General features: G+C 42.7%; 1 protein-coding gene across 1 annotated transcript in view; it reads right to left on the bottom strand.

Moving 5' to 3' along the window:
• Positions 1–758: 758 nt before the first annotated feature.
• The window catches only part of LOC138918305 (ral guanine nucleotide dissociation stimulator-like), a 33,699-nt gene continuing 6,691 nt past the window's right edge, over positions 759–27,766 (bottom strand). The window contains exons 6-9 of the mRNA XM_070239306.1: positions 5,112–5,260; positions 4,618–4,808; positions 2,917–2,969; positions 759–949 (exon numbers count right to left, since the gene is read on the bottom strand). Coding sequence (XP_070095407.1) covers positions 5,167–5,260 — 94 coding nt within the window. The 3' untranslated portion in view covers positions 759–949; positions 2,917–2,969; positions 4,618–4,808; positions 5,112–5,166. The remainder of the gene's footprint in view (positions 950–2,916; positions 2,970–4,617; positions 4,809–5,111; positions 5,261–27,766) is intronic.

The following is a 27,766-nucleotide window of genomic DNA, read 5'->3' on the forward strand; positions in this document are numbered from 1 at the left end:
CCACCTCCTGCGTGCAGCTCTGCAAAGACAGTGCCCGAGAGCCGGGCCGGGATGTCTCAGGCACCTGCCTCGACTTGGCCACAGGAGGAAACCCCAGCAGGGATCAGGTACCCGGCAGTGTCTGTGTAGAACTCCAGCCAGGGAGGGAATGAGATGACACCCGGATGGCTCGGGACTAACCTATGGGTAGAGGAGCTTGGTCCCCAGCACCCACTCTCCCATCCTGCTAGCCAACACCTAGGCTGGGAACACGACGCACTGCCAGGCTTCCAACACCCAGCAAAGGGCTCCTGCCTAGGATGAGTGCCCCCTCAGCCCCGCCGTCCCTCACTCCACTCCCCCGGGACACACAAGGAGGCTCAGAGGGGTGTGGGGTTGGGATCCCATTGTGGTCTAAGGCGGTTGGCCTGCCCTGTGTTACCTGAGGGATCCTCCTGCCAAATGGCCAGAGGTGGTGCAGGTGAGGGCCAAGCCAATGTGTGTAGCAACTGAAAAGTCTCTGTTTCTTGGCTTTCCTGAAGCCACAGCCTCGACAAGTCGGGAGACAACAGCAGAGCATCCTACTCTCTTCAGTGTCTCTACTCAAGTGAGCTCAATAGGAGGCTATGTCTAGAATGTGGGCGCCTGGAGACCAGTGTGCTAAGTTCTGTTAGGGTCTGTCACCAAGGAAGTGAGGTCACTTCCTCAAGCTTCCATTACCCGGGCCTCTTCTTTCAATCACACCAACCCAAAACCCCTCTGGGATCTTGGCTACTCACCCTCCTTGCCCATGTCATCACCAGAACTGTACACAAATAGCCAGCACAGAGCCTCACACAGGACCTTGAGATGGAACCAGGTTTCCAGCTTGAGGAAGCTGAGTTCAGCTGAGTTCACGCCTCTCTTTCCCTAGAAGCTCTGTGTCCTGGAAACACAATTGTACCTCGCAAGGCCTCCTCAATCCTTCAACCTGCACGATAGGGACGAGGCCAGAAATAGCTCCCTCAGGATGTCCTTAGCTGCAGAAGAGACAGTAGTGACAACACCTGGTGTCTGGTTTCACTTGTGTCTGATGCACACACTTAGAGATGAAAGAATGACAAGAAGGGGTGGGCTATCGTGTGGAGTACCCCTTAAAACAGGCCTGTGTCACAGCTCTTGGGCCTTGAGCAAGTCTCTGCCCCTCTGGGCCTCATTTACACATCTGCAGCTTTAACGGGTTGAAATTAGAGGAAATTCAGAGATTGCCAGTCACTGGCATGAATGATTCCACGGTCTCCTGTTTCCCTTAGAGTCAGAACCAAGTGCCTCATGTTGGCCTATGTGGAGGGCAGCCTCCACCACGGCTCCCGGTGCTCACTGTCTCCTGCTGTGCACATCCTTGTGGAACCGCACAGTCATTAGGAAGTGACTTCTGAATAGAATGCAGCCAAGGTGTTGGGATGGTACACAACCCAGGGTTAAGAACAAAAAGCCTGGCCCTTCCTTCTTACTCATTGTCTTTAGCCCCCTCCCTCTTTCCCTCCTCCTGTTTCCATCTCTCTCTCTCTCTGCCTCTTATATCTCTGGAACTGGGGGAGCAAGTGCACATGTGTTCAATTTCCCTATGTAGAGGCTCCATAGGAGAGAATGGAGGAAATGATCGGCCAACAGACAGGCAGGAACTCAGGCTTTCCGTCCAAACAAACCCTGTCAACATGCATGTGAGTGAACTTGGGAGCACACGCTCCCCGAGTCGAGCCGCAATAGAGATGCAGCCCAAGCTTCACAGAGACCTTGAGGCAGAGGCACCCAGCTAAGCCGTGCCCCATTCCTGGCACACACACTTTGTGAGAGCTTAAGGATTTGTACTTTCTAGGGGCACGGTCTTAGAGCAACGTCGTCAGAGAGTGACAGGAAAAAGCAGTCTGCCAGTCCTGCCACCCGTCCCTGCCGTACCCCCATCTCCCCTCCTCTCTCTTCTCAGGATCCTTCCAGCCACACCGCCAGCTTTCTGACCTTCTCTGCTCAGACTCCTTTCTTCCTGTGAGTCTCTGCACCAGCAGTGGCTTCTCCCTGACACTCAAACTGTTCCCAGACACAGGCAGGCATGCCTCACATCTGTCACTCTGCTCACAGCAAATGTTACTCCTCTGAGGCCTTTCAGGGCCTCCCAGGCACAGTCTCCAATGTCACAGATCTCACATCTGCACGGTCATCTCATGATTTTCTCCTTCTTGGTCTCTTTTGGATAAAGTGAGTCCATGAAGCAGGGCATTCTGCTTGGCAGACGCAGAGGCAGCTTCTTCCGGTGCCCTCAGGAACATGACTGTCTCCTCTGGGTTGAATGTTTCCCCTCACAAGTCCATTCTGAATGGAAACTGTCATTTCACCTCTTTCCTGGGTCTTGTTTCTTCTAAGAACACAGGGAGCCATCCCTTCTCCCTGGAATGCGGCACCAGCCCCTACACCCACAGCCAGAAAATTAGCGCCCAGCTTCAAACACCACCAATCCTGAAGTCAGTTCCTGCTGAGGCCTCCCATCCATTCTGTAATTCCATGGTAACGGCTGAGGTCACCTTTCCCCTGAGACTCAGCTCCCAGCCTTCCGTTGGCTTCTTAGAGGAACAGTGGGATTTCCCAGAAGCACTCCCAGCCTGGGCAAGAAAGGCTTTGAAATGTTCTCTATGTATTTTCCAGGACATGGGACATGAGGAGAAGTCATTTTGGTGTGTATGTGCAACAGTTTTGATGCAAAAAGTATCTTTTTCAGACAGAGATCAAAGAATGGGGCTACTGGGTGTAACAAGAAAATGGATATGCTGAGCCATCGTCTTCATGGTGTGAAGTCTTAGAGAGCAAAGAACATGCTTAAGAGCAGAGCATATGAAGACAATATCTTATGTTCAAATTCCAGCTCAATCACTTCCTAGATATGGTAGCGGGAAAGTTACTCACCTCATCAGTGCCTCAGTTTCCTCATCTGGTGTCGGCAAGAATGATAAGTGTACCTAATTTGTAAGGACATGGAGAGTATTAAAGGAGTTAATGTTTGAAAACTGCTTGCAACACCTAGCACCTTACAAGCACTGTACCTATCCATTATAAATGAAATGGAAACATTCTTCTGATGCTATCTTTTTACTCCAGAAGGGAGACTAGTGCCTGGATGGATGTAGACAGAACTCCCTGAGACAGGATGAATCGAAGAATGAACAACACTGTTGAAGGCATTTCCAATGGCACATCTGCCTCCTTATGGACATTCTCTAGCAGAATCACACCCAAGCATCCCTCCTCTCTCCTGCATCATATTCTGGGATTCTATCCAGAAATCACGGGGGCTTCTTGCACCCCGGCACCCACAACCACTACAGGTTCTCTTCTCTCTAGCAGCAAACCTTAGGCCTTGTCCTGATGGCTGCAGCCCACAGGCTCTGCACTCTGATCCTTTTCTTCACTTGAGGGAGAAGTGCCATCCCGAGAACTGGGCACACACAGTGTGAGCCTTGGAGTGAATGTCTCCCTGGCCGGTTGTAGGTGGAAGAGCACCGTGACAGAATGGGACTTAGGGAGAATCTTCCAGGTGTGCTCAGAAGGGGCCCAGCCAGGGCATTGGTCAGCAAGGTCTGGTCTGGTTGGTGGACCTTGGTGGCAAATGAGTGGCAGGGGCAGCATGTTTTAGAGGTCCTGGCAGGAGACAATTCATAGGATGGTCATTAAGTCAGAATCAGCCTAATAAGCTCCAACTTAATCCACTGTCATCTGTTCCCTGACTGGCTGACTAATCCAGGAGTGATTTAGAAGAGTGATATTCGTGTTCTATCATCTTTTCATTGGTTGGCTACAGCTGTTATTCTTTACATAACTTGTATATGTCTACAAAGGAAAGGAAAGGTTAGTTTTGTTACAACCCTTCTAGCAAAATTCTCCCTAACATATTGAATCACTAACAGAATCCACCACTGGGAACCTCATATAAGATGCTGACATTTACTCTCTGGTTTCATATCTTCCTGTTTGGTACATTCTCTTGACTTCTGGCTTCTTTCCTGAGGTTCGTCCACTCAGGACAATGTAGGAGTGCAATCTCTTGCTACTTCAGAAGTAGTGGGGCAACTCTATGATGATGTTGCTTTTGTTTTGTGACTGTGTGTGTGTGTGTGTGTGTGTGTGTGTGTGATGAGACTGTTTTCTGCATCTTGCCGCGTGGGTTGGATTGACTCCTTTCCTTGGAAAAATTGTCCCTTACCACTTTCTCTGGGCTTTATTTTCATGGCTTGAACAGTGCTGTGCAACAGTAGAATTGACACTCTATCTTATGGAATTTAAACTTCTTTTAGTAGCCACATTTCAGAAAGTAAAAATAAACATGTGAAACTAATTTTAATAGTATATTTAAACCCATTACAACCAACATATTATAATCTGGCCAGGCAATCTATATAAAAATTATGATAGAGATAGTTGAATTTTTTTTTATGATTGGGATCTAAAAATCCATTTACAGCACAGTCTTCATTTGCAAATTGAAATTTTCTACATATTCAGTTTCTGTGTCCCCCAAATCAGAACCTGGGCTGACTTGTTAGAGAGGAAATAAAGCAGAACAGGCATAAGTAACGATCACTGTCAATCCAGCTCAGCATGAACACTCACCACTGACAAAAAGGCTGTCCCTGAGCAGGGAGTAGAGGCCCCTCGGGGTGACACGGTGAGTCAGCTGGTTAAGCTCCCAGGAATGCTGCTGTCACCTGGTGTCTCTGTCATACTCTCCATCGTGAGCCATGGGGTCAGGGTGGTAGGTGCAGACAGCTTCCACGCTGGTGGCTGCCCCATCGTCCGCAGGCCTGGGGAGAGAGGAATGCGGGGACTCTAGAGAGATGTCCTGAATCCTCTGATAATGGGGGCCAGAGGGAGGGAGGAGCAAATTGGGAGTCAGTGGGAAGAGTGAAAACTGGGGTGGTCTCTGAAAGCGTTTGTGACTCTCAAAGCTCAGAAAAGGGACTTCCCTGAGGGAGATCACTCTGCAACCCAAGGACAAGGGGCCTAGGCTGCTCTTCTTGAACAAGGATCCAAGCAGGGGAGGAGGCAGGAGGAGGAGGAGCTGGAGAGACAGCAGGTGGGGAGCGGCTGGCTGGGACTCATCCTACCAGGAGCTGTGGGCACCAGGGTCTCATCCAGTGTTGCAGGACTCTCTCAGTGGAGTTAAATGTCGCTGAGCCCTTGCTCACGTCTGTTGAATATTGGAGGTTGGAGATGCTGAACTTCAGTGTGAGGGCCTTCAGCTCGTGCACCATAGCTTGCAAGAAGAGATGGGGAGAGATGGCCATCACTGACAGCTGGCCTGAGACCAGATCAGAGCCCTGAATTCATTATCATCTGTTGCCTTTGCTCCCAGTGGAACCACCACCCACCTCTGTGCTCATCCAAGTTGAAGCCAGTATATCACTCATGTCTTCCTTCCTCCCCTGCCAGTAACACCCACTGCACTTGAGGATTGCTCCTCAAAACACACCCTATTTCCCTATATAATGCCTACTCCTTCTTAAAGACCCCACCTGGGCAAAACTTCCTCCACAAAGCTCTTCCCACCCAAATAATGCCAGTGCTTCTCCTCAAAACATCCCACCTTCGATTAGAATGTTCTGTGAATTTCATAAGACCAGGGGCTCTCTGAGAGCTGCATCAGATTCGATTATTGGTATAATCTTTGTGATAGGCATGATTGCCCGAAAACCAGAATTGCACACCTCGGCTTTCCAGCTCCCAAGTGATAATTTGGCAGTGTAGGTGTGGGGCTGCAGAGCTACTCTGGGGAAGGAAGAGGGGTCCCCTAGGTCTGTGGTGGCTTCTGGTTGCTCAAGTGATGATGAAGTAGGCAGGAACTTGCTTCCTGGCTCAGGAGCTGTGGAAAGGGCTCTTGTTAGGGTGGGATAGAGCCCTCATACAGTGGGTGAAGCCCCACAGGCTCATCTGCACTCAGTAGTGGCTGTCCCAGGACAACCACTCACAGGTGAGCCATAAATGTGAGTGACAGGAGGAGGGATTGTGTGAGTAGAGGTAAGAGCAAGCTTATGAAGGAGATGAACCCAAAAGAGTGAGTGTGGTTGAAGAGAGAGACGGAACAAAGAGAGAGGTAGAGGCACAGACAGAGGGGATACCTGGATGGACAGAGGATGAGTGGACAAATGGAGGGTCAAAAGGAAAGCAGGAAGAATACACACAAGGAAGAGAAGTTGGAGAGATGGGAGGAAAGAGGATGGAAGGAGAGAAGAAGGAAAAACAGGCAAACAGGCAGGAGGACAGTTGGACAGATTGATATCTGGACAGATGCTTGGATGGATAGATGGAAGGAAGGAAGGAATAGAGGGAGGGAGTGTGGAAGGAAGGATAGAAGGAAAAAAGGAAGGAAGGAGGGAGCCTGAGAGGAGGGAGAACTGGGAAAATCACCTGCTCAAGTTCACAGGGTGTTTTAAAGGGAGGTTAAGGCTGAGAATACAGGACCCCTAACTCCCAGGCTTGTGTCCACCTGTCCCAATGCTGCCTGTTATTACTCGTAGAGATGAGCATGTGGACGTAAAAGAAACCTTGAGCCCTACCCTCACAATACACAAAACTCAATTCCTGGACACTTTGACCTAAAGGAGAAAGGTAAAATAATGAAACTTCTAGAAGACAACATAAGAAAACATCTTCAGGATGACAGGGTAGCAAAAACTTCTTAAAGAAGACACACAAATGCACACATACACACACTCTCCATAAAAGAAAAGATTGGTAAACTTGGATTCATTAAAATTTAGACTTTCAGTTCATCATGAGACATATTACAAGAGGGAATTGGCAAATCACAGGATGCGAAGAGATTGTTCCAATTCGAATATTCAACAAAGGATTCTCATGCAGAATACAGAAAATCTTCAGCATCACAGTAAGAAAGGAGCCAAACAAACCAATTGCTTAAAACTGGTCAAAAGACTTCAACAGGCACTCCACAACACAGAGTGTCCCAGCGGCCAACAAGCACATGCAAATGTGCTAAAATCAGCAGGGACAAGGGAAATGACAATTCAACCACACTGAGATCTTCTATACAACCAGAGAATGGTTAAAAACAGTTTTGAAATGCTGAGCTGAGGGCAGCAAGTGGAGGGGAAGCTGCAGAGCAACTGGAAGGCTCACACACTGCAGGTAGGAGTAGGAATTCATGCAGCCACTTGGGAAAGCTTTTTGGCAGGATCTATCTGTTAATGCTGGAGACACACATACAACATGACCAGCAATTCTACTCTTAGATGTGTCCTCAACTGAAATCTAAACATTTCAACCAAGAGGAAGGAGCAAGAATGATTAGAGCATCATTCTCCTTATTCCTCCAAAGTAGAAAGTACTCAAATATCCATCTACAGTAGAATGGATAAATCAATTCCACTATCTAGTTCATGGTGGTTTTAAAAATTGGCCACAAATTCTTTGAGACACATCCCATGAATATGTGAGGTTCAGGTTCCCTCCCCTTGAATCTAGGCAGGCGTGAACCTGCTTCAATCAACAGAGTAGAAGCGTTGCTCTGTGGAAGTGGTGTGATGTGACTTCCAAGGACATGCCACTCTCAGGAAGCTTGCTCAGTGAAGCCAGCCAACAAGCTGTGAAGAGCTAAGGCCTCATGGAGAATCTCCTCATGGAGAATCTGCAACCAGGGCACAGCCACCTTCATTGCAACTGCTATGCTGGCGATCAGGTGATAAGACTTCGTTCCTAAACAGAAGATGAACCATATGCACTGAAGAAAATAGACCACCAACACAAGCCCTGACGCACACCATGTCCATTTATACTTGGTATCTCAAGACCAGGGGCCAAGATGAGGAGGCAGGAGTTCATCCCCAAATTCTTGTGATTTTATCCAATACCAGACAGACTGTGCTCACCAAGCATTTCCTAAACCTCCTCCCTTCCTCAAAGGAATCTCTGCATCTGGATACCGACATTAAGTTTCCTCTGGTCATATATGATCACCAGCCCCAGTACACCCTTTGTATCAGCAATAGGTGAACACTATCTGAACAGGTCACCTGGGTCCCAAAAGTGGAAAAGAAGTAGAGCAACTTTCAAGTAGAAGTTTCCATCTCCATTGAAATTGTATTTTAGATATACCATTGGAAAAATAAAACTGCCACTTTTCAAAACAGGAAATGTAGGTGCCCTTGTGAACGATCCCAGAGGATTTTGGTCTTCAAGACATCCCAGCCAAGGTACCATCCATGTGAGTGAAAGAGCCTCTAAATGATTCTAGACCCCAACCATCAGAGAGCACGGCAATTTCTCCCTACCAAATTCCTAACCCACAGAATCCGACTAATACAATGGTTGTTGTTTCACTCCACTAAGTTTGGATAGGCATGTTACGCAGCTATCAATAACCAAAACTAATGCATTATGCAATAATAATCAGATCTAAAGAGCTTTATAAAAACCAACCAATTACCTGTAACAACATGAATGAATCTCAGACAGGATGTTTAATAAAAGGAGCCTGGTAGAAAGGAGTACATAGAGTATAATTCCATCTACCTGAGCTCAAAAACTGGCAAAACTAAGCTACAGCGATAGAAGTCAGAGTAGTGGTTACCTTGGGTGGGAGCAAATTCTGCAAAGGGTCACGATAGAGGCCTCTGGAGAGCCAGAATAGTGAATGTCTTGATTTGGGGGGTTTTTATGATAGTGTGTTTAGATTGTTAAAAAAAAAATCATTGAGGTAGATACTCAAGACTCGTGTACTTTTCCCACTAAGTATGCTATAATTTAAAACGATATTTTGTCAGTAAAACGTGGCTCACCCAATAGATGTGAGAGTGTGAAGGACAATAAAAGATGACTCCAAGTTTTCAGGCATGATAGACTAGGTAGTGCCATTAACTGAAGAGTTGAACCATGGAGCAAATTAAAACAGGAGCAGAGGCAGGGACCATGTCCTGCTCATTATGTATTCAGGTGTCTACCATAATCCTGAATACACAGTCAGTCCAGCTTCCAGGATACTCCTCTCCTTTTCACCATAAACTATGGCTCACCCCTTCTTGGTGTCTTCTATTGCCTCCTTTTTCCCAGCTGCTTTTTTTTTTAAGTTTTTATTTAGTTTATGATAGTTTACAATCTTGTGAAATTTCAGTTGGACATTATTGTTTGTCAGTCATGTTGTAGGTGCACCCCTTTACCCTTTGTACCCCCAAGCCCCCTTTCCCCTGGTAGCCACTAATCTGTTCTCTTTGTCCACGTTTAAATTCCTCATATGAGTGGAGTCATACAGAGATTGTCCTTCTCTATCTGGCTTATTTCACTTAACATAATTCCCTCAAGATCCATCCACGCTGTTTTGAATGGAACAACTTTATCCTTCCTTAAGGCTGAGTAGTACTCCACTATATATATACACATACATACATACATACATACACACACACACACACACACACATATATATATATACACACACATAGAGTGTATACATACATATATATACACCATTTCTTCTTTATCCAATCATCAGTTGATGGGCACTTAGGTTACTTCCACGTCTTGGCTATTGTAAATAATGCTGCAATGAACATAGGGGTGCATGGGACTTTTGGAATTGCTGACTTCAAGCTCTTTGGATAGATACCCAGTAGTGGGATGGCTGGGTCATATTGTATTTCTATTTTTAATTTTTTGAGGAATCTCCATACTGTTTTCCATAGTGGCTGCACCAGTTTGCATTCCCTCCAGCAGTGTAGGAGGGGTCCTTTTTCTCCGCAACCTCTCCAACATTTGGTACTTTTTGTTTTGGTTATTTTTGCCATTCTAATGGGTGTAACGTGATATCTTAGTGCAGTTTTGATTTGCATTTCCCTGATGATCAGTGATGATGAACATCTTTTCATGGTGCCTATTGGCCATCGGTATATCTCCTTGGAGAAATGTCTGTTCATGTCTCCAGTCCATTTTTTGATTGGGTATTTTTGTTGTTGTTAAGTTGTGTGAGTTCTTTATATATTATGGAGATTAATCATTTGTTGGATATATGACTTGCAAATATTTTTTTCCCAATTAGTGGCTTGTTTTTTTGTTTCAATCCTGTTTTCTCTTGCCTGGAAGAAGCTCTTTAGTCTGATGAAGTCCCATTTCTTTATTCTTTCTATAGTTTCCCTTGTCGAGAAGACATGGTGTCCGAAAAGATCCTTTTAATACTGACATCAAAGAGTGTACTGCCTACATTTTGTTCTAGAAGTCTTATGGCTTCAGGTCTTACCTTTGGGTCTTTGATCCATTTACAGTTTATTTTTGTGAATGATGAAAAAGAATGGTCAATTTTTATTCTTTTACATGTGACTTGCCATTTTACCCAACACCATTTGTTGAAAAGACTTTCTTTTCTCCATTGTATGCCCTCAGATCCTGTGTCAAAGATTAGCTGTCCATAAATGTGTGGTTTTATTTCTGGGCTTTCAATGCTGTTCCATTAATCTGTGCACCTGTTTTTCTACCAGTACCATGCCGGTTTGATTCCTGTAGCTTTGTAGCATGTTTTGAAGTCAGGGATTGTGATGCCTCCCGTTTTGTTCTTTTTTCTCAGGATTGCTTTAGCAACTTGGGGTCTTTTGTTGCCTCATGTGTATTTTAGGATTCTTCATCCTATTTCCGTAAAGAATGTCATTGAGATTCTGATTGGGATGGTGTTGAATCTGTAGATTGCTTTAGGTAGAATAGACATTTTAACTATGTTTATTCTTCCAATCCATGTACATGGAATGTCTTTCCACCTCCTTATGTCGTCATCCAATTCTCTCAGAAAGGTCTTGTAATTTTCATTGTATAGGTCTTTCACTTCCTTGGTTAAATTCACTCTGAGCTATTTTATTCTTTTTGCAGCAATTGTGGATGGTATTGTGTTCTTGAGTTCCTTTTCTATTAATTGATTATTAGAATATAGAAATGCTATTGATTTATGCAAATTGATTTTATAGGCAGCAACTTTGCTGTAGTTGTTCATTACTTCTAAGAGTTTTCCAATGGGTTCTTTGGGGTTTTCTATATATAAGATCATGTCGTCTGCAAACAGCGAGACTTTCACTTCTTCCCTCCCTATTTGGATTCCTTTTATTCCATTTTCTTGCCTGATTGCTCTGGCCAGGACCTCCAGTACTATGATAAATAAGAGTGGTGATAGAGGGCATCCTTGTCACATTCCTGATTTTAGGGGCTGGTGTTCAGTTTTTGCCCATTGAGTATGATGTTGGCTGTAGGTTTATCATAGATGGCCTTCATTATGTCGAGGTCATTCCCTTCTATGCCCATTTTGTTCAGAGTTTTTATCATAAGTGGCTGTTGGATCTTGTCAAATGCTTTCTCTGCATCTATTGAGATGATCATGTGGTTTTTATTCCTCAGTTTGTTGATGTGGTGTATGACGTTGATTGATTTGCGGATGTTGAACCATCCCTGTGTCCCTGGTATGAATCCCACCTGCTCATGATGTATGATCCTTTTGATGAATTGCTAAATTCTGGTTGCCAAAATTTTGTTGAGAATTTTTGCATCTTTGTTCATCAGTGATATTGGCCTGTAGTTCTCTTTTTTCGTGATGTCCTTGTCTGGCTTTGGTTTCAGTGTGAGGTTGGCCTTGTAGAATGCGTAAGGAAGTGTTCCATCCTCCCTAACTCTTTGAAATAGCTTGAAAAGGATAAGTATTAAATCCTCTCTTAAAGTTTGGTAGAATTCCCCAGGAAAGCCATCTGGTCCTGGGGTTTTATTCTTTGGGATGATTTTGATTGCTGTTTCAATCTCTTTCCTAGTGATTGGTGTGTTCAAATTGTCTGCTTCTTCTTGACTGAGCTTTGGGATATTGTAGGAGTCCAAGAATTTATCCATTTTCTCTAGGTTATCCATTTTGTTGGCATATACTTTTTTGTAGTATTCTCTTATAATCCATTGTACTTCTGCGGAGTCTGTTGTTATTTCTCCTCTTTCATTTCTAATTTTGTTTATTGGAGCTTTCTCCCTTTTTTTCTTTGTAAGTCTGGCTATGGGTTTGCCAATTTTATTTATCTTCTCAAAGAACAAGCTCTTTGTTTCATTGATCCTTTCTACTGCCTTTTTCATTTCAATAGCATTTATTTCTGCTCTGATTTTTATTATTTCTGTCCTGCTGACTTTGGGCTTTGTTGGTTCTTCTTTCTCTAATTCGGTTAGGTGTAGTTTAAGATTTCTTATTTGGGATTTTTCTTGTTTGTTAAGATGTGCCTGTATGGTGATGAATTTTCCTCTTAATACAGCTTTTGGTGTATCCCATGTGAGCTGGTATGGCATGTTATCATTTTCATTTGTTTCCAGGTATTTTTTTAATTTCTTCTTTAATTTCTTCAATGATCCATTGCTTGTTCAGTAGCGTATTGTTTAGTATCCACATTCTTGTGCCTTTCTCAGCTTTTTTCTTGTAATTAATTTCTAGCCTTATAGCATTATTATTGGGGAAGTTGCTTCTTAGTATTTCAATTTTTTAAAATTTATACAGGCTTGCCTTGTTTCACAGCATATAGTCTATCCTTCAAAATGTTCTGTGTGCACTTGAGAAGAATGTATATTCTGCTGTTTTTGGATGGAGTGTTCTATATAGGTCTATTAAGTCCAACTGTTTTAGCTTTTTGTTTAATTCCACCATTTCCTTGTTGATTTTCTGTCTGGATGATCTGTCCGGGGTTGTGAGTGGGGTGTTGAGGTCCCCTACTATTATTGTGTTATTTTTGATATCCTATTTTAGGTTTGTTAATAGTTGCTTTATGAACTTTGGTGCTCCTGTGTTGGGTGCATAGATATTTATAAGCGTTATTTCTTCTTGATGAAGTGTCCCTTTGATCATTATATATTGTCCCTCTGCATCTCTCTTTTCCTGCATTATTTTGAAATCCGTTTTGCCTGATATAAGTATTGCAACACCTGCTTTCTTTTGCTTGCTATTAGCTTGAAGTATTGTCTTCCACCCCTTCACTCTGAGCCTGTGTTTGTCTTTGGGGCTGAGGTGTGTTTCCTGGAGGCAACAAATTGTTGGAGGTTATTCTTTAATCCATCTTGCCACTCTGTGTCTTTTTATTGGAGAGTTCAATCCGGTTACATTGAGGGTGATTATTGATGCATGCGGGCTTAATGCTCTCATTCTCTCACTCATTATCTGGCTTTCCTGCATTACCTTTGTTTCTCGTCCTGTGTGTTTTACCAATTGACTTCTGCAATTTCTTATGCTGGGTTTCTTAGATTTTTCCTTATTTACGTTTTGTGGCTCTGTTCTGTTTGTTTTAGTGGCTACCCTGAAATTTGTATTTAGAAGCTCATGTATAATACAGTCTATTCTCTGGTGGTCTCTTACTTACTTGGCCTAGACTGATTTAGTCCCTTTGCTCTTCCCCTCCTAAATTATTATTTTCACCTCTTATTCCAACTCGTGTTATGAATTTGTAGTTAGAGTGATAAGATCGTCTTTGCTTTGGTTGTTTCCTTACCTTTATCCTAATGCTATAGTTGAATATTTGCTATCCTATTTTGGTTCTATCTATCTGTCTCCCTACTCTGTGGTTTGTGACCCCTTTCCCCCTTTTTCTTTTTTCAGGTATGAGAGCCTTCTTGAGGATTTCTTGTAGTGGAGGACTTTTGGTTACAAATTCCCTTAACTTTGGTTTGTCTGGAAAAGATTTAATTTCTCCCTCATATCTGAAGGATATTCTTGCTGCATAGAGTATTCTTTGCTGAAGATTTTTATCTTTTAAAGCTTTGAATACATCGCTCCATTCTCTCCTAGCTTGTAAGGTTTCTGTAGAGAAATCTGCTGAAAGTCTGATAGGAGTTCCTCTGTAGGTTATTTTCTTCTGTCTTGGTGCCCTGAGTATTCTTTCTTTGTCTTTCATGTTTGCCATTTTTACTACTATATGCCGTGCACTAGGTCTCTTTACATTGGCAAATCTAGGAGATCTGAAAGCTTCCTCCACACACATTTCTCCCTCAATCCCTAGATTTGGGAAGTTCTATTCTATAATTTCATTAAGCACACTTTCTGCTCTATTTTCCTTTTCCACGTTCTCAGGAATTCCAATGATTCTTAAATTCGTTATCCTCATTGAATCTGCTATTTCTCTGATATTTTCCTGCTTCTTTTAAATCCTTAGTTCTTTCTCTGTCTGGAGCCATTCAGCCTGTCTATCTTTGAGCATGCTAATTTGCTCCTCTATGGTGTCTCCACAGGCATTCAGAGAATCCGTATACTGTTTTATCTGGTCCATTGTATTTTTCATGTCTAGCATTTCTGATTGAATCTTCTTTATAGTTTCAATATCTTTTGTGAAGTAACTCCAGAACTTGTTGACTTGTTTCTCTATTTTTCCCTCAACCTCATTGAGTTTTTTGATGATAGCTACTCTGAACTCATTTTCACTTAGTTAATGTATTCCCAAGTCCTCAGGACTTAATCCTGTGTTTTTGTTGTTTTCCTTTTGGTCTGGAGCTTTTATAAATTGCTGGATGATAGAGGACTGGTTTTTTCTCATGATGGTAGTATTCGGTTGCACTTACAGCCTGTCACCACTAGACGGTGGTCGAAAGTCCTGTGTTCTGAGCTCTCCACCTTCAGGCAAGATGGCAGCGCCCAGCACGGGTTCGGGGAGGAGGGGCACTTTCTTTCATGTGCCGATCTGGCTTCCCATCTGCTCTCATTCTCTGGTCTCCCGGGGCCCAGCCTTCATGGGGTCCCCATGCACGGAAGCTTTCCCCCATCAGCGGGTTTCCACTGAACCAGCGGCGGTAGTCCTGGTTCATCCCCGGTCATGCAGCCCCTCTCCCACTCCTTCCTTCACCCGCAGCAGAGATCCTAGTCTCTAGAGGAGGGAGCAAAGTTCTCTCCTACCCTGTTCCAGGTCCTCCGAGCGTGGTGCCAGCCTCTCCATCCTCCGTCATATTGTTGCTATAGTTTTCTGTTTGTCATTAGGATTATTGGTTGAAATTCAGTTTTTCCAATTCTTTGGTTGTAGTTTGGAGCGGAGAGAGAAATCTGCTGAAAGTCTGATAGGAGTTCCTTTGTAGGTTAGTTTATTCTGCCTTGCTGCACTGAGTATTCTTTCTTTCTCACTCACTTTTGCCAGTTTTACTACTATATGCCTTGCACTAGGTCTTTTTACATTGACAAATCTAGGAGATCTGAAACTTCCTCCACACACATTTCTCTCTCATTTCCTAGATTTGGGAAGTTCTCTGCTATTATTTCTTTGAGCATGCTTTCTGCTACATTCTCCTTTTCTTCGCCCTTGGGGATACCAATAATTCTTATATTGCATTTCCTCATTGAGTCGGTTATTTCTTGGAGGTTTTCCTCATTCCTTTTTAGACTTAGGTCTCTGTCTTCCTCTATCTGGAGCCCTTCAACCTATCTTCAGTTACGCTGATTTGCTCCTCTATGGCGTCCACACGGGCATTCAGGGAATCCATATTATGTTTTATTTCTTCTGTTGTATTTCTCATCTTTAGTACTTCTGAGTGATTCTTCTTTATAGTTTCAATCTCTTTTGTGAAGTAACTCCAGAACTCTTTGGCTTCTCTATATTTTCCTTTACCTAATTGGGTTTTTTCACGATAGCTATTCTGAATTCATTGTCATTTAGTTTACTTATTTCTGAGTCATCAGGACATAATTCTGGGTGCTTGTTTTCCCTCTGGTCTGGAGATTTGATGACTTGACAGATGCTGGAAGATGGACAGATGCTGGAAGATAGACAGGTCTTCCCCATTGTGATATAATTTGGTTGCAGTTACAGCCTGTCACCGCTAGATGGGGGTTGAGAGCCATGTATTCTGAGCCCTCAACCTTAAGCCAAGATGGCGTGTCATAGCACAAGTTGGGGGTCAGGGGGCACCTACTCTTGCATGCAGACCCAGCTTTCCCAATCAGATCTATCTGTTCTCCTTGGGTCTTGGCATAATGAGGTCACCGAACGAGAAATCTTTCACCCAGTTAGAAGGCTTCTGTCTGGGCTGCAAGGGCACTAGGGAGTCCTGAGCAATCCTGCTGATGCACAGCCCCTCCCCCAGTCCTATCCTCATGGAGCCTCCCATGGCAGCGATCCCAGACATTAGGGGAGGGAGCGAAGTTCTCTCTTACCCTGTTCCAGCTCCTCTGAGGACGGGTACAACACCACTGACCTCCCTCATTTGACTGCCCTCGGTCTCTGAGGATTCCTGTGCCATCAGGATGTTTTCCATTGGACTGTGGTTGCTCTTTTTTGTTGTATGTTGGAGGGGAGAGAGCCCTGGGCAAGCTCACTCCACCATGATGCTGACATCACTCCTTCTCCCAGCTGCCTCTTAATATTGGGATTCCTCAGGCTTCCATCCTCAGTCCTCCTTTCATGCACGCACACATGCATGCATGTACACAAACTCCTTTCTCCTGTATTTTCAATCTCAGCTGATGGCATAATCACCTACTTGTTCTTTTAAGCTAGAAACCTTAGAGTCAACCAAAATCAGGATTGTACTTAAACCCAATCAAAAGAAATATAACAGCATAAACATAAATTCCCAGGCTTAGCCCCAAAACTAATGCATAAAAACTGGATGAATGTATAGTTAGATCTAGTGCTTTTCTTTTTTCTTTAACTCAGTGTATGATGTGGTCATCACTGTATGATGTGCCCATCAAAAGGATAGAGTTGTAATCATATACAGTATGCATAATAAGAAAGGGAATACTCTTACCTAAACTAATAGAAGAAAATTGCTCTAATATGAGACATGAGTCTTTTGCTAATCAAGCCATGCCTAGAGTAGTGCATTTCCTTCCAAATTCTACAGCTTAAAAATGAATTAAAAACAAAGAAACCACCAATGTGGTGACCTGACATGAAGTCATGTTTTGTAAGGGATGGCTGACAAACTGGAGGTGTTTCAACTCAAAAAGACTGAGAAGACTTGATGACCATCTTTGCATATTTCTAAGGATATTCCGTGGAACTGGGATTCAGCCTGTACTATGTGTCTCCAAAACACAGGATGGGTAGGAGAAATAAGAAAGTACACTTCCACTCAATGCAAGAAAGAACTTACTAAGAAACAAAAGTGTATGAAAAACAGGACAGGGTGCAGGAAAGGGATGGAAACGGCTTAGGCTAATGGAGAAAAGAGGCTGTCAGAAAATGGACTATCTCACCTACGAGATGTTTTATACAAATGTAACAGTAACCACTAAACAAAAAATCAGAGCAGAGCCACAATTCATAAATAAAAAGAAAACTGACAAAGTCACCACAGAAAACTTCCCAAGTGAAGTAGCAGTCAGACATACAAGGGAAGGGAAACAGTGAACACATAGAACAACTGGAAAACAACAGATAAAATTGAAGTATTATGCCCTAAAATATCAATAATAACTCTAAATGTAAATGGATGGAATTCTCCAATCAAAAGACACAGAGTAGCTGGGTGGATTCAAAAAGAAGACCCAACAATATGCTGCCTCCAGGAAACACATCTCAGCTGAAAGACAAACACATGCTTAGTGTGAAGGGATGGAAGACGATACTCCAAGACAACGGCAAATAAAGTAAGCAATTGTTGCCATATTTATATCAGACAAAGCAGACTTCAAGATAAAAAAGACAAGGAGAGACAAAGAGGGGCAGGAGACAATGATAAAAGGGATTTTCTGCCAAGAGGAGATACTATTCGTGAATACATACACACCTAATGCAAGAGCTCCAATGTACATAAAGCTACTATGAACAGACCTTAAGGGAGAAATTCACAGCAACACAATCATAGTAGGGGACATCAATACCCCACTTACATCAAGAGATAGATCATCCACACAGAAACTCAACAAGGAAATAGTGAATTTAAGTGAACCACTTGAGCAGATGGACTTAATAGATATATCTAGAACATCCCATCCCCAAACAGCAGAATACACATTCTTCTCAAGTGCACATGGAACGTTCTCAAAGATAGAGTATATGCTGGGAGAAATGGCAAGCCTCCGTAAATTTAAGAAGACAAATAATAAAAAGCCACTTTTCTGACCACAATGCTATGAAACTAAAAATCAACTGCAAGACAAAAACCTGGGAAAATCACAAATATGTGGAGACTAAACAACTTGCTAGTGAAGAACAATTGGATCTAAATAAACCAAAGGAAAGGATTTTTAAAACCTGGATAAATATGCACAGGAAAACACGTCATCCCAACTCTTACGGAAAGCAGCAAAAGTAGTTCTAACAGGGAAATTCATAGCAATACAGGCCCAACTCAAGAAAAACAAGAAAAATCTCAAGATGACACCCACCAGAACTTGAAAAAGAAGAATAAACAAAGCCCAAGGTCAGCAGAAAGAGAGAAGTAATGAAAATTTGTGCAGAAATAAATGAAAAACAGGCTAAAAACTCAGTAGAAAGGATCAATGAAACTAAGCGCAAGTTCTTGAAGAAGAGAAACAAAATTGAACAAACCCTTAGCCAGACACACTAAGAGAAAGAGAAGGCTTAAATAAAGTTAGAAATGAAAGAGGAGAAATTTCAATGGATATCATGACATACAAAGGACTATATGACAATTCTATGAAAAACTATATGCCAGCCACCAAATTGGATAACCTAATAGAAATAGCAAATTCTTGGAATCGTACGAAGTCCCAAAACACCCACAGACATTATATTTAATGGTGAAAAACTGAAAGCCATCCCTCCAAGAACAGGAACAAGATAAGGGTGCCCACTCTTGCCACTCGTATTCTACATAGATATGGATGCCCACTTTTGCCACTCCTATTCAACATAGGTGTGGAGGTTTTGACTACAGCAATTTTCCAAGAAAAAGAAGTAAAATGTATCCAAATTGGAAAGGAAGAAGTGAAACTCTCACTGTTTGCAGATGACATGATTCTACATATAGAAAACCCTAAGGAATTCATCTGAAAACTATTAGAAAGAATCCACAACTACAGAAAAGTTTCACGGTAAAAAAATCAACTTACAAAAATCAGTTGCATTTCTATACACTAAAAACAAACTGGCAGAAAGACAAGTCAAGAATAGAATCTCATTTACAATTGCAACAAAAGAATTAAATACCTAGGACTAAATCTTACCAAAGAGGTGAAAGACCTATACACTGAGAACTATAAGATATTACACAAAGAGACTGAAGAAGATATAAAGAAATGGAAAGATATTCCATGCGCATGGATTGGAACAATAAAAAGTTAAAATATTCATATTACCTACAGCAATCTACAGATTCAATGGAATCTCAATCAGAATCCCAGTGACATTCTTCACAGAAATAGAACAAAGAATCCTAAGTATATATGGAGCAGCAAAAGACCCAGAATAGACAAAACAATCCTGAGAAAAAAGAACGAAGCTGGAGACTTCACAATCCCTGACTTCAAAATATACTACAAAGCTCTAGGAATCAGAACAGCATGGTACTGGCACAAAAACAGACACCCAAATCCATGGAACAGAACTGAAAGCCCAGGCATGAAACCACACATCTGTGGACAGCTAATCTTTGACAAAGGAGGCAAGAGCATACAATGGAGAAAGGAAAGTCTTTTCAAAAAACAGTGTTGGCAAAACTGGACACCCACAAGCAAAAGAATGAAAATAGACCCTTACCTTACACTGTACACAAAAATTAACTCAAAATGGATTAAACACTTGAAGGTAAGACCTGAAATCATAAAACTCCTAGAAGAAAACATTTCCAGTACACTGTTTGACATTGGTCTGGGAAACATCTTTTTGAATACCATGCCAGCACAGGCATGGGAAACGAAAGAACAAATAAACACGTGGGACTACATCAAACTAAAAATCTTCTGCAAGGCAAAGGAAACCATGAACAACACAAAAGAACAGCCCAACAACTGGGAGAAAATATCTGAAAATCATATATCTGACAAGTCGTTAATTTCCAAAATATAAAAAGAACTCAATGACAAAACAGAAACAACCAGATTGGAAAATGGGCAGAGGATATGAAAGGACGTTTTTCCAAGGAAGATATACAGAAGGCCAGCAGGCACATGAAAAGATGCACGACATTGCTAATTATGAGGGAAATGCAAGTCAAAAATACAATGAGCTATCTCCTGACACCTGTCAGAGTGGCTATAATGATGAAGACAAAAAATAACAAATGTTGGAGAGGATGTGGAGAAAAGGGAACCCTACAAGACTGCCAGTGGCAATGTAAACTGGTGCAGCCACAATAGAAAACAGGTGGAGATTTCTTGAAAAATTAAAATCTGAAATACTATACGATCCAGCTATCCCACTACTGGGTACGTATTCAAAGAAATGGAAAACAACAACTCAAAGAGATTTACACACCCCTGTGTTCATTGCAGCATTCTTCATAATAGTCAATATGTGGAAGCAACCCACTGTGCTTCAACTGAGGAATGGCTAAAGAAGATATGGTACATATATAAAACAGAATACTACTTGGCCATTAAAAAAGACAAAATTGTTCCATTTTAAACAATATGGATGGAGTGTGAGGGTGTGACGTTAAGTGAAAATAAGACAGACAGAGAAAGACAAATATCCCAAGGTTTCATCCATATGTGGAAGATAAACAGATGGGTAAAGTGAACAGATTAGTGGGTACCAGAAGGGAATGGGGTTAGGAGATGAGCAAAAGGTGTAAAGGGGCACATATATATGATGATGGATAAAAATTAGACTGTTGCGGGCGAGCACGATGCAGTCTCCAGGGAAACTGAGAAGCAATCATGCACACTTGAAATTACACGATGTTATAACCCATGATGACCTCATTTTTAAAAAAAAAGAAACAAAGAGGATATGCTGTCTCTAGAGCAGTGGTTCTCAATTGTGGATGATTTTGCCCCCCTAGCCAAGTTTGGTGCTAAACATCATTCAATTCAGAGAACAACCCTCCACCACAATGAACGACCTATCTCAAATGTCATTACTCCCATGGTTGAAAAACACTGTTCTAGAGTTGCTGAGTTTCCTGTCACTGGAGGCATGCATGGTAGACCAGACCAGACAGTGTGATGACATCTAATACCTGGCTTTTGAGATCAGTGGGAAATGAGTTGAAAAATGTTTTTTGTTTCAGATCACTCTCCAGAGAAAAACACCTTAAGGGATGCTCAAGTGGTGAGGATGACAAACATATGTTGAACACGGACTGTGGGCCACACATTATAGCAAGTGATTCGTGTACACATCTCAGAGTCAATTCTGACAACCCTCCCATGAAACAGGTAGGATTGAACCTCGACTGGATGGTAAAATCAGGTTGCCCTAATGTCACAGAGCAGTCAATACTGCAACTCAGATCTACCTGACTCCACTGACATATGTCACTGTCGAAAGCACAAACAGGAAATTACTTTCAAACTTCTGTGCTCTAGAAAACAAATGAAGTGTCACATATTCCAGAAGTGTTGGCACAAAGTCTGAACAGGTTTTTGCTCACTGCAAACCTAGCTGGCCAGGAGAAAGGGGAAAGGATTCTTTGAAGCCATCCTGTGATGAAGGAGAGAACAGTATCTGGATTGTCCCCAAGTGCCTTCTTCTATAAGAGCCACACAAAATATTCATCTATTCATATATTCATGGAATCTCAGTCAGGAGCTGAGCCAGATAATGACATCCCTTTAGCATGAAAGTTCAGTATGGCAGACTTTTGGACATCCCTGACTGGGAATCCTGCCCTTCACAAAGACAGTAAGTGCTGACCCATGCTTTCTAGGCTGCTTACACTGATGCCCATTGGTCAGGATGCCGTGGCCCCGCTTACACGTTGGTCAAGCAGTCACTAGGGCACAGTAGCCAAACGATGATAGTTTGAAATGAACAGAGCAGGTTGCATAGCACTGTAAGAGCTTGCTCTTCTGCACATAAAAACCCCACAAATTCTGTGATGATACTGAATGGCAGCAAACACAAGTGAAGTATTCTTGATCAATCTCCACATTCAGTGGAAAATACTTCTAGACTGAAAGGGAAGAATTAGCCCAAGGAAGTCAAATCAAACAGAAAAGGCACTTTGAAGACAAAGAAGTGGTTGCACTAAAGGTTTCCACACCACCAGTCTTTCATTAACACGCGTCATGGGAATCTCTTAGGCAGTAAAATCCTTTGCTCAGCAAGTCATCATTGATTTTTTTTTGGAAAAACAAGATGTTATGCTTTTCCATGTTCTAAATAAAGAAGCAGAAATGCTTTGATATGTAGTAGTTTGTCTGACATTAAATAAATTATATTTCGTAGTGGTCTTAAAAAAAGGACAGAAGCCTAAAATATATCTAAGATCAACTTGTAAATGCACAAAAAAAAGCAGAAGCCAAATCGGATTCCCACAGATGAATTAGAAAAAAGCATAATTTTCTCCAAGTAAGAAATCAAGAAATGAAGTGGGCTCTAAGAAAAGAGGAACTGAGTACGTTTAGTCACAAATTAAGAAGTTAGGGCTCGAGGGCTATCACTTGTCACATCCCGCTGACTATAAGCGAAGTGTTCATATACTATTGTAGGTTCCTATTCTATCCTTGAAGATCTTCTGGATCACTGGCAGGAAGTACACGATGTCCTCACTGACTGGAAATGCTTCCCTCAGAATAAAACCCCAAATGCTGCAATTAGAGCCATGTGTCCCTGTCGGCTCCTCAGTGATTTGGAAGGACCCTGTTCCTCACCATTCTCTGTATAGTTCTTCACATACAAGTATCAGCACATGCTGATTAAATCAAAATAAAGAAAAGCGATCTAACTTTTCCTCGTTGGGCCAATTCATGAACTCTGTGTGTTCTTCTCATTTCAGTTGCTTACCTCTTAGACAGTTTAGAGAAGAAGCATCATCCACATCAGCAATAAGCCAACAAAGGGCTCTTCTTCTGACATGTACAACTTACTAAAAGCAGTGTTCCTAGCTTCAAAGTCCAGCGGAGTCCTCAGTGTCCATCACCAAAGTCATGACAAGGATCTGAAATCTACCATTATCCCTCTAGGAAAGCCCAGGTACTTCAGATCCTGAAGGGACACCACTCTTTTAGCTTTTGGGAAGACAGCTGTAACACAAAGCGCTAAATCAACATAAGGGTCAAGGTTATACCTTCTTCTTTCTACCAACCCATCGCTGCCATACGTGATCCTAAGACAACGTTCCTTCAAGACCATTTCTCCAATAGCTTTTTCCTGCTCAAGAACTTCCACTGAAACTCATTAGCAATTCTACAACCTAGCCAGCAGTTTTCTATCCTCATGAACCACTTATCCTTCCTTTCCTTCCCTCCTCCTCATCACACATGTCACTCCCTGAAACAGCCAGTTCGGACCTATCTTCTCTACCACCTGTCTTGTCTCATGTTATTCTCTGGAACGTTTTCCCCTTCTTCTCAAATGCACACATGCTCTCTTCAAGACTCGAGCCATGTCCTACCTTCCCAAGTCTGCATTCATTTTCATACCTAAATGCTCACTCGTTTCCTCCCATCTTCATTTTGGAATGCTGTTTGCAGTGTAAGCCAACTGATTTTGAATGAAGACAAAAAAGATGATCCAATGAATCCATTTAACATTAATTTTTGCAGAAGACATGAGGTTTACACCTCGGTTTTCTTTTTTTCTTTTCCTTTTGCCTACAGATGTCCAACTCTTCCAAAACCATGTAGAAAACAACAGTTGCACTCCTGGGCATTTACACTAAAAAAATGAAAACATAGATTCACGCAAAAGCTGTACATGAGTGTTCAGAGCAGCTTTATTTGTAATAGTCAAAAACTAGAAACAACCCACATGCCCTTCAATGGGTGAATGGTTCAATAAAATGTGGTAGAGCCATACAAAGGACAAGCACAACACAGTGATCTAAACCAGGAAATAGACACGGATAAAGCATTAGTCATTCAACTACTTAGTAGAATTTCAGTTTGGACTGAAATTCCCTAGATGTGTGTAGAGTTCTATGATGTTTTCTCATGCATAAAAATCCTTGTAACCATGAGAACAATCAGGACACAGAACTGTTCTATTACCCCAGAGAAATTCCCTCAGGCAACCCCTTTAGAGCCACACCCTCTCCACCCCCAGTTGTGACCGTGGAAAAATGGATCTCTTCTCAATTTCTATAATGTTGCCATTTTGAGAATGCTGTGTACCTCGAATCAATCACACAGCCTTTGCAGATTGGCTTTTTTCACTCAGTACAATGCCTTAAGCTCCATCCAAATCATTGCCTATGTCAACAGTTTGTTCCTTTTTCTTATGACATTTTATAACTAGATATAATCTGTACGTTGATAGCTCTGTGGCCACATTACATAGTACACTGCCAGAAGAAGTCAAAAAAAGCAACACTGCCTGTTGAAACCATAAAAGTTTCTGTTTCTGGGTCTCCCAGATGTAGCCTATGAAGACTAAAGGTTTAAGGGCACTTTCTAACACTTGGTATTGTGAAATGTGTTCACAACACATTCATATACAGAATCACCCAACGGTGGCAATTGTTCAGCTGTTCCTTGAGAAACAGCAATTAACCAGAAACAAAGCTGTAGTGACCTTAGCTACAAGACTTCTAACTTTATGACTTCGTGGAAAATTTCAGATACAGTTCACAGTTAGATAGAGAATGGAGTCTCTTTTGGTTCTGAAACAAGGAGCTAGGTCCGGAGCAGAATATCTGCCCTACAAGCCAACGGCAGCTAGACAGACAGTTTGCAAAGAGAAAATGACATAAATGCATAGGAAAGTATGAGAAAGCCCCCAAAAGTGTGGGATGGTGCTGCCCTGGATCCTAATGACTTTCCAGTTGTCATTTAGCTCCTTGCAGGACCAACTATCTTGTTCCAGATACTGAGCTCCATAAGACAAATGTGTCTTTCCAACAAAGTCTGCTATTTGCTTAAAAAGTATACAACAGAACATTCTGAAGTCTCAAACTAAGAACCTTGTCATTTAATTATATGATTCCACCTAGTACATCCTCCCACTTTATGTATATGGCTTTTTTGATAAACATTTTCTTGTGTGTACATGTTTAATATTCACCCTAAATATCTACCAGCACGAACAATGTCTAACTTAATTTTCAGACCCTGCCGTACTCGTTCCCATGCTATGGGCCAGGGAGCCAGGGAAGGACAGGAGTTCTGGCAAAGAATCATCAAAGCCCACGTACCTACATGAAGACGAAATCAAGAATATGATTCACAATAGATGTTTCCAAGATGACAAAGATGCTGTGGCTGAGAATATTCTTAACAAATTTACTGAAGAAGATTAACAAAAAGTAGAATAGTTTCCTGTCATTAGTATTTATTGAATATTAAACATCTAATTCCCATTGAGGGAAAGCACACACCTTCTACCTCTCTAGGCTCTCTAGAGAGCTTTTCTTTTTCAAAGGGCTGTCCTTACGTCATCCAGAACAACAACAGTAAGGAGAACATGCTTGAGTTGGAGTGCAAAGATTTAACTCAACGTTGGGAGAGATGGAGCAGGAATCACTGGAAAAGTGCCTAAAATGAGGGCAAAACAGCAACCTTCAAATGTCAGGTCCTTAACTATCATTCAGGAGCCAAGGGGAAACAATCCAAGGGCATGGCCCTTTTTGCATCTTTATAATGGCAAGTGGGAACATCCTCCCAGGAACTGTGGGCAAAAGGGCCAGAGACATCCTAGGGCACAAACACATCATGTTACACCACCTAGCCACATGCTTTGCCAGGATTCTATAAGCTTTCTAATTAATCTTGCATCCTTACCAAAAATTCCATATTGTCTTCAAACATGCCCTACACATTTATTGACCTCTTGTGTGCTGGATGCTAGATAACTGCAGTCAAAAAGAATGATGTCTATTAGTTTAAAACCATGACAACTTGCTTCCAAAAAACACTACAGTAGCAAGAACAGACTCTGCTTCCAGCACAGTCCCCGACATTGAGCAGGCCCCCGACATCTGGGGCACAAATCAGACCACTTCTGCTCACGCGGAATAATAACCTCACCCGGCATGTCTGAAACCTACTCTCCAGACCTATACAGGTACCAACCCATTCTCAAAACCCATCAACACCAATGTCATGAGAGCCTCCTCCACACACACACAGAGGCAGCATTTATCCTTGTTAGGTTTGCTGCCTCAGGTATCGAGACAGAAGCGCCGGCACTTTGGCAGGAATCCAGGACTCATTCTTCATTGTACAGAAGGTCCACTTAAAAGCTTTGCTTCATTTCCAGGAAGCTTTATTTTTCAAGTCAAAATTCTATTCAAAGTACATTATACTTTATTAAAGACGACTTTAAGGAAAAATATATAGTTGTCAACATAAAAATCTTATTTTTTCTTTTTCAGATATCGGGGACATTCATATAATAATAATAATTGTAATTATTTCACAGTAGTTCTCAAACATAAAAAAAGCTGCCCTATTTAAGAATTTAATTTTAGGGACTTCCAACATTTTGAAAGCATTACTGCGACTTTTAAAATACACACTGCATCTTGCTAGACAACTTAGCACAAGCTTTCTGTATGATCATCTCCTGGGCACTTTCTCACTTGCTATCTGCTAGGTTCTACGCTTGACACATCCCTGCATCATCTCATTGGTTTAACAACTTTTGCAGCACTGAACACAACAGGAGGTCGTTACACTATAAAAATTCGTGTAGATTATTAATATAGATATTAGCGCTAAAATGACAGCAACGCTTAACACAGTTTACTGTTATTGAGGTTGTGTTGCTGTGTTAACTCAGAATCTGATCAGCACTGTCCCAAGGCACAGAGAACACCATCTGTGGCCCGTTCAGCAGAGAAAGCCATTAAGCGACCTTCCCTTCTACAGGGAGCAGATGAACATCACCTTATCTACTCAGAAGTTTAATGCCAATCACTACACGCCAGTTGGGACAGCATAAAAAGGCGCAGAACAAAATGATTCTATGAAACACTCTTGCTTCCCTCTGAAATTGCTTTACGATTGTAGATCAAATTCTTCCCCAAAGAATCCTGCTCTGCATGTCATAAAAAGTAAGGTGCCTATGTCCTGCTTTGAACTCTTAAAAATACATGCTGTCCTGCATTTTCTTTGATGCTTGCAAATTTCAGACTCAACAGACAGGCAATCCCAGTAAGAAAGGGAAGAAGAACAAGAACTCAGGAGGCTTTTCCACAGTCCCCAAACCCAGTGCACTCCCACAGCAAACCGGTAGGTCCATGTTGTTCCAGAAAAGGGAGATGGGGAGAGACAGGAGGTGTCCACACCAGGCGAGACAAAACCAGGTGAGTCCAGAGGAGGCAGGTAGAGAACCAGGCGGACTACCAGGAGCCAAGGGTGGCCTCCCCCCTCCCTCCGGACCAGGACGAGGCCTGCTGTCCCTCCCCATCCCTCCGGTTGTCCCTCTCCAGCATCCCTGAGAGCAGGGAGTGGAGACACACGCGGTGTGCACAGCAGGCAGCCTCTCTGAGCCTGAGACAGCTGCCTGGACTGTCTTCCATCGCTGGGGAGCGGGGACGGAGGGGACGGAGGGACCGAGGAGCCCTGTGCAGCCCGCGAGCCCCGCGCCCCTGCCCTCGAGGACAGCGCCCCGCAGGCCTCAGCGGACACGGCGGGCCTGGGCCGCGCCGCCGCCCGGAAGGCTGTCCGGGACCCATGCCCGGGCTCAGGGCGCGTCTCCCCTCGGAGCGGCCCTCCCGCCCGCTGCGGCCTTGCCCGCCGTCCTCCGAGGGCCTCCTCGTCTCCGCG

This window comes from Equus caballus, chromosome 17 (genome assembly GCF_041296265.1).
Source record: "Equus caballus isolate H_3958 breed thoroughbred chromosome 17, TB-T2T, whole genome shotgun sequence".
Lineage (NCBI taxonomy): Eukaryota > Metazoa > Chordata > Mammalia > Perissodactyla > Equidae > Equus > Equus caballus.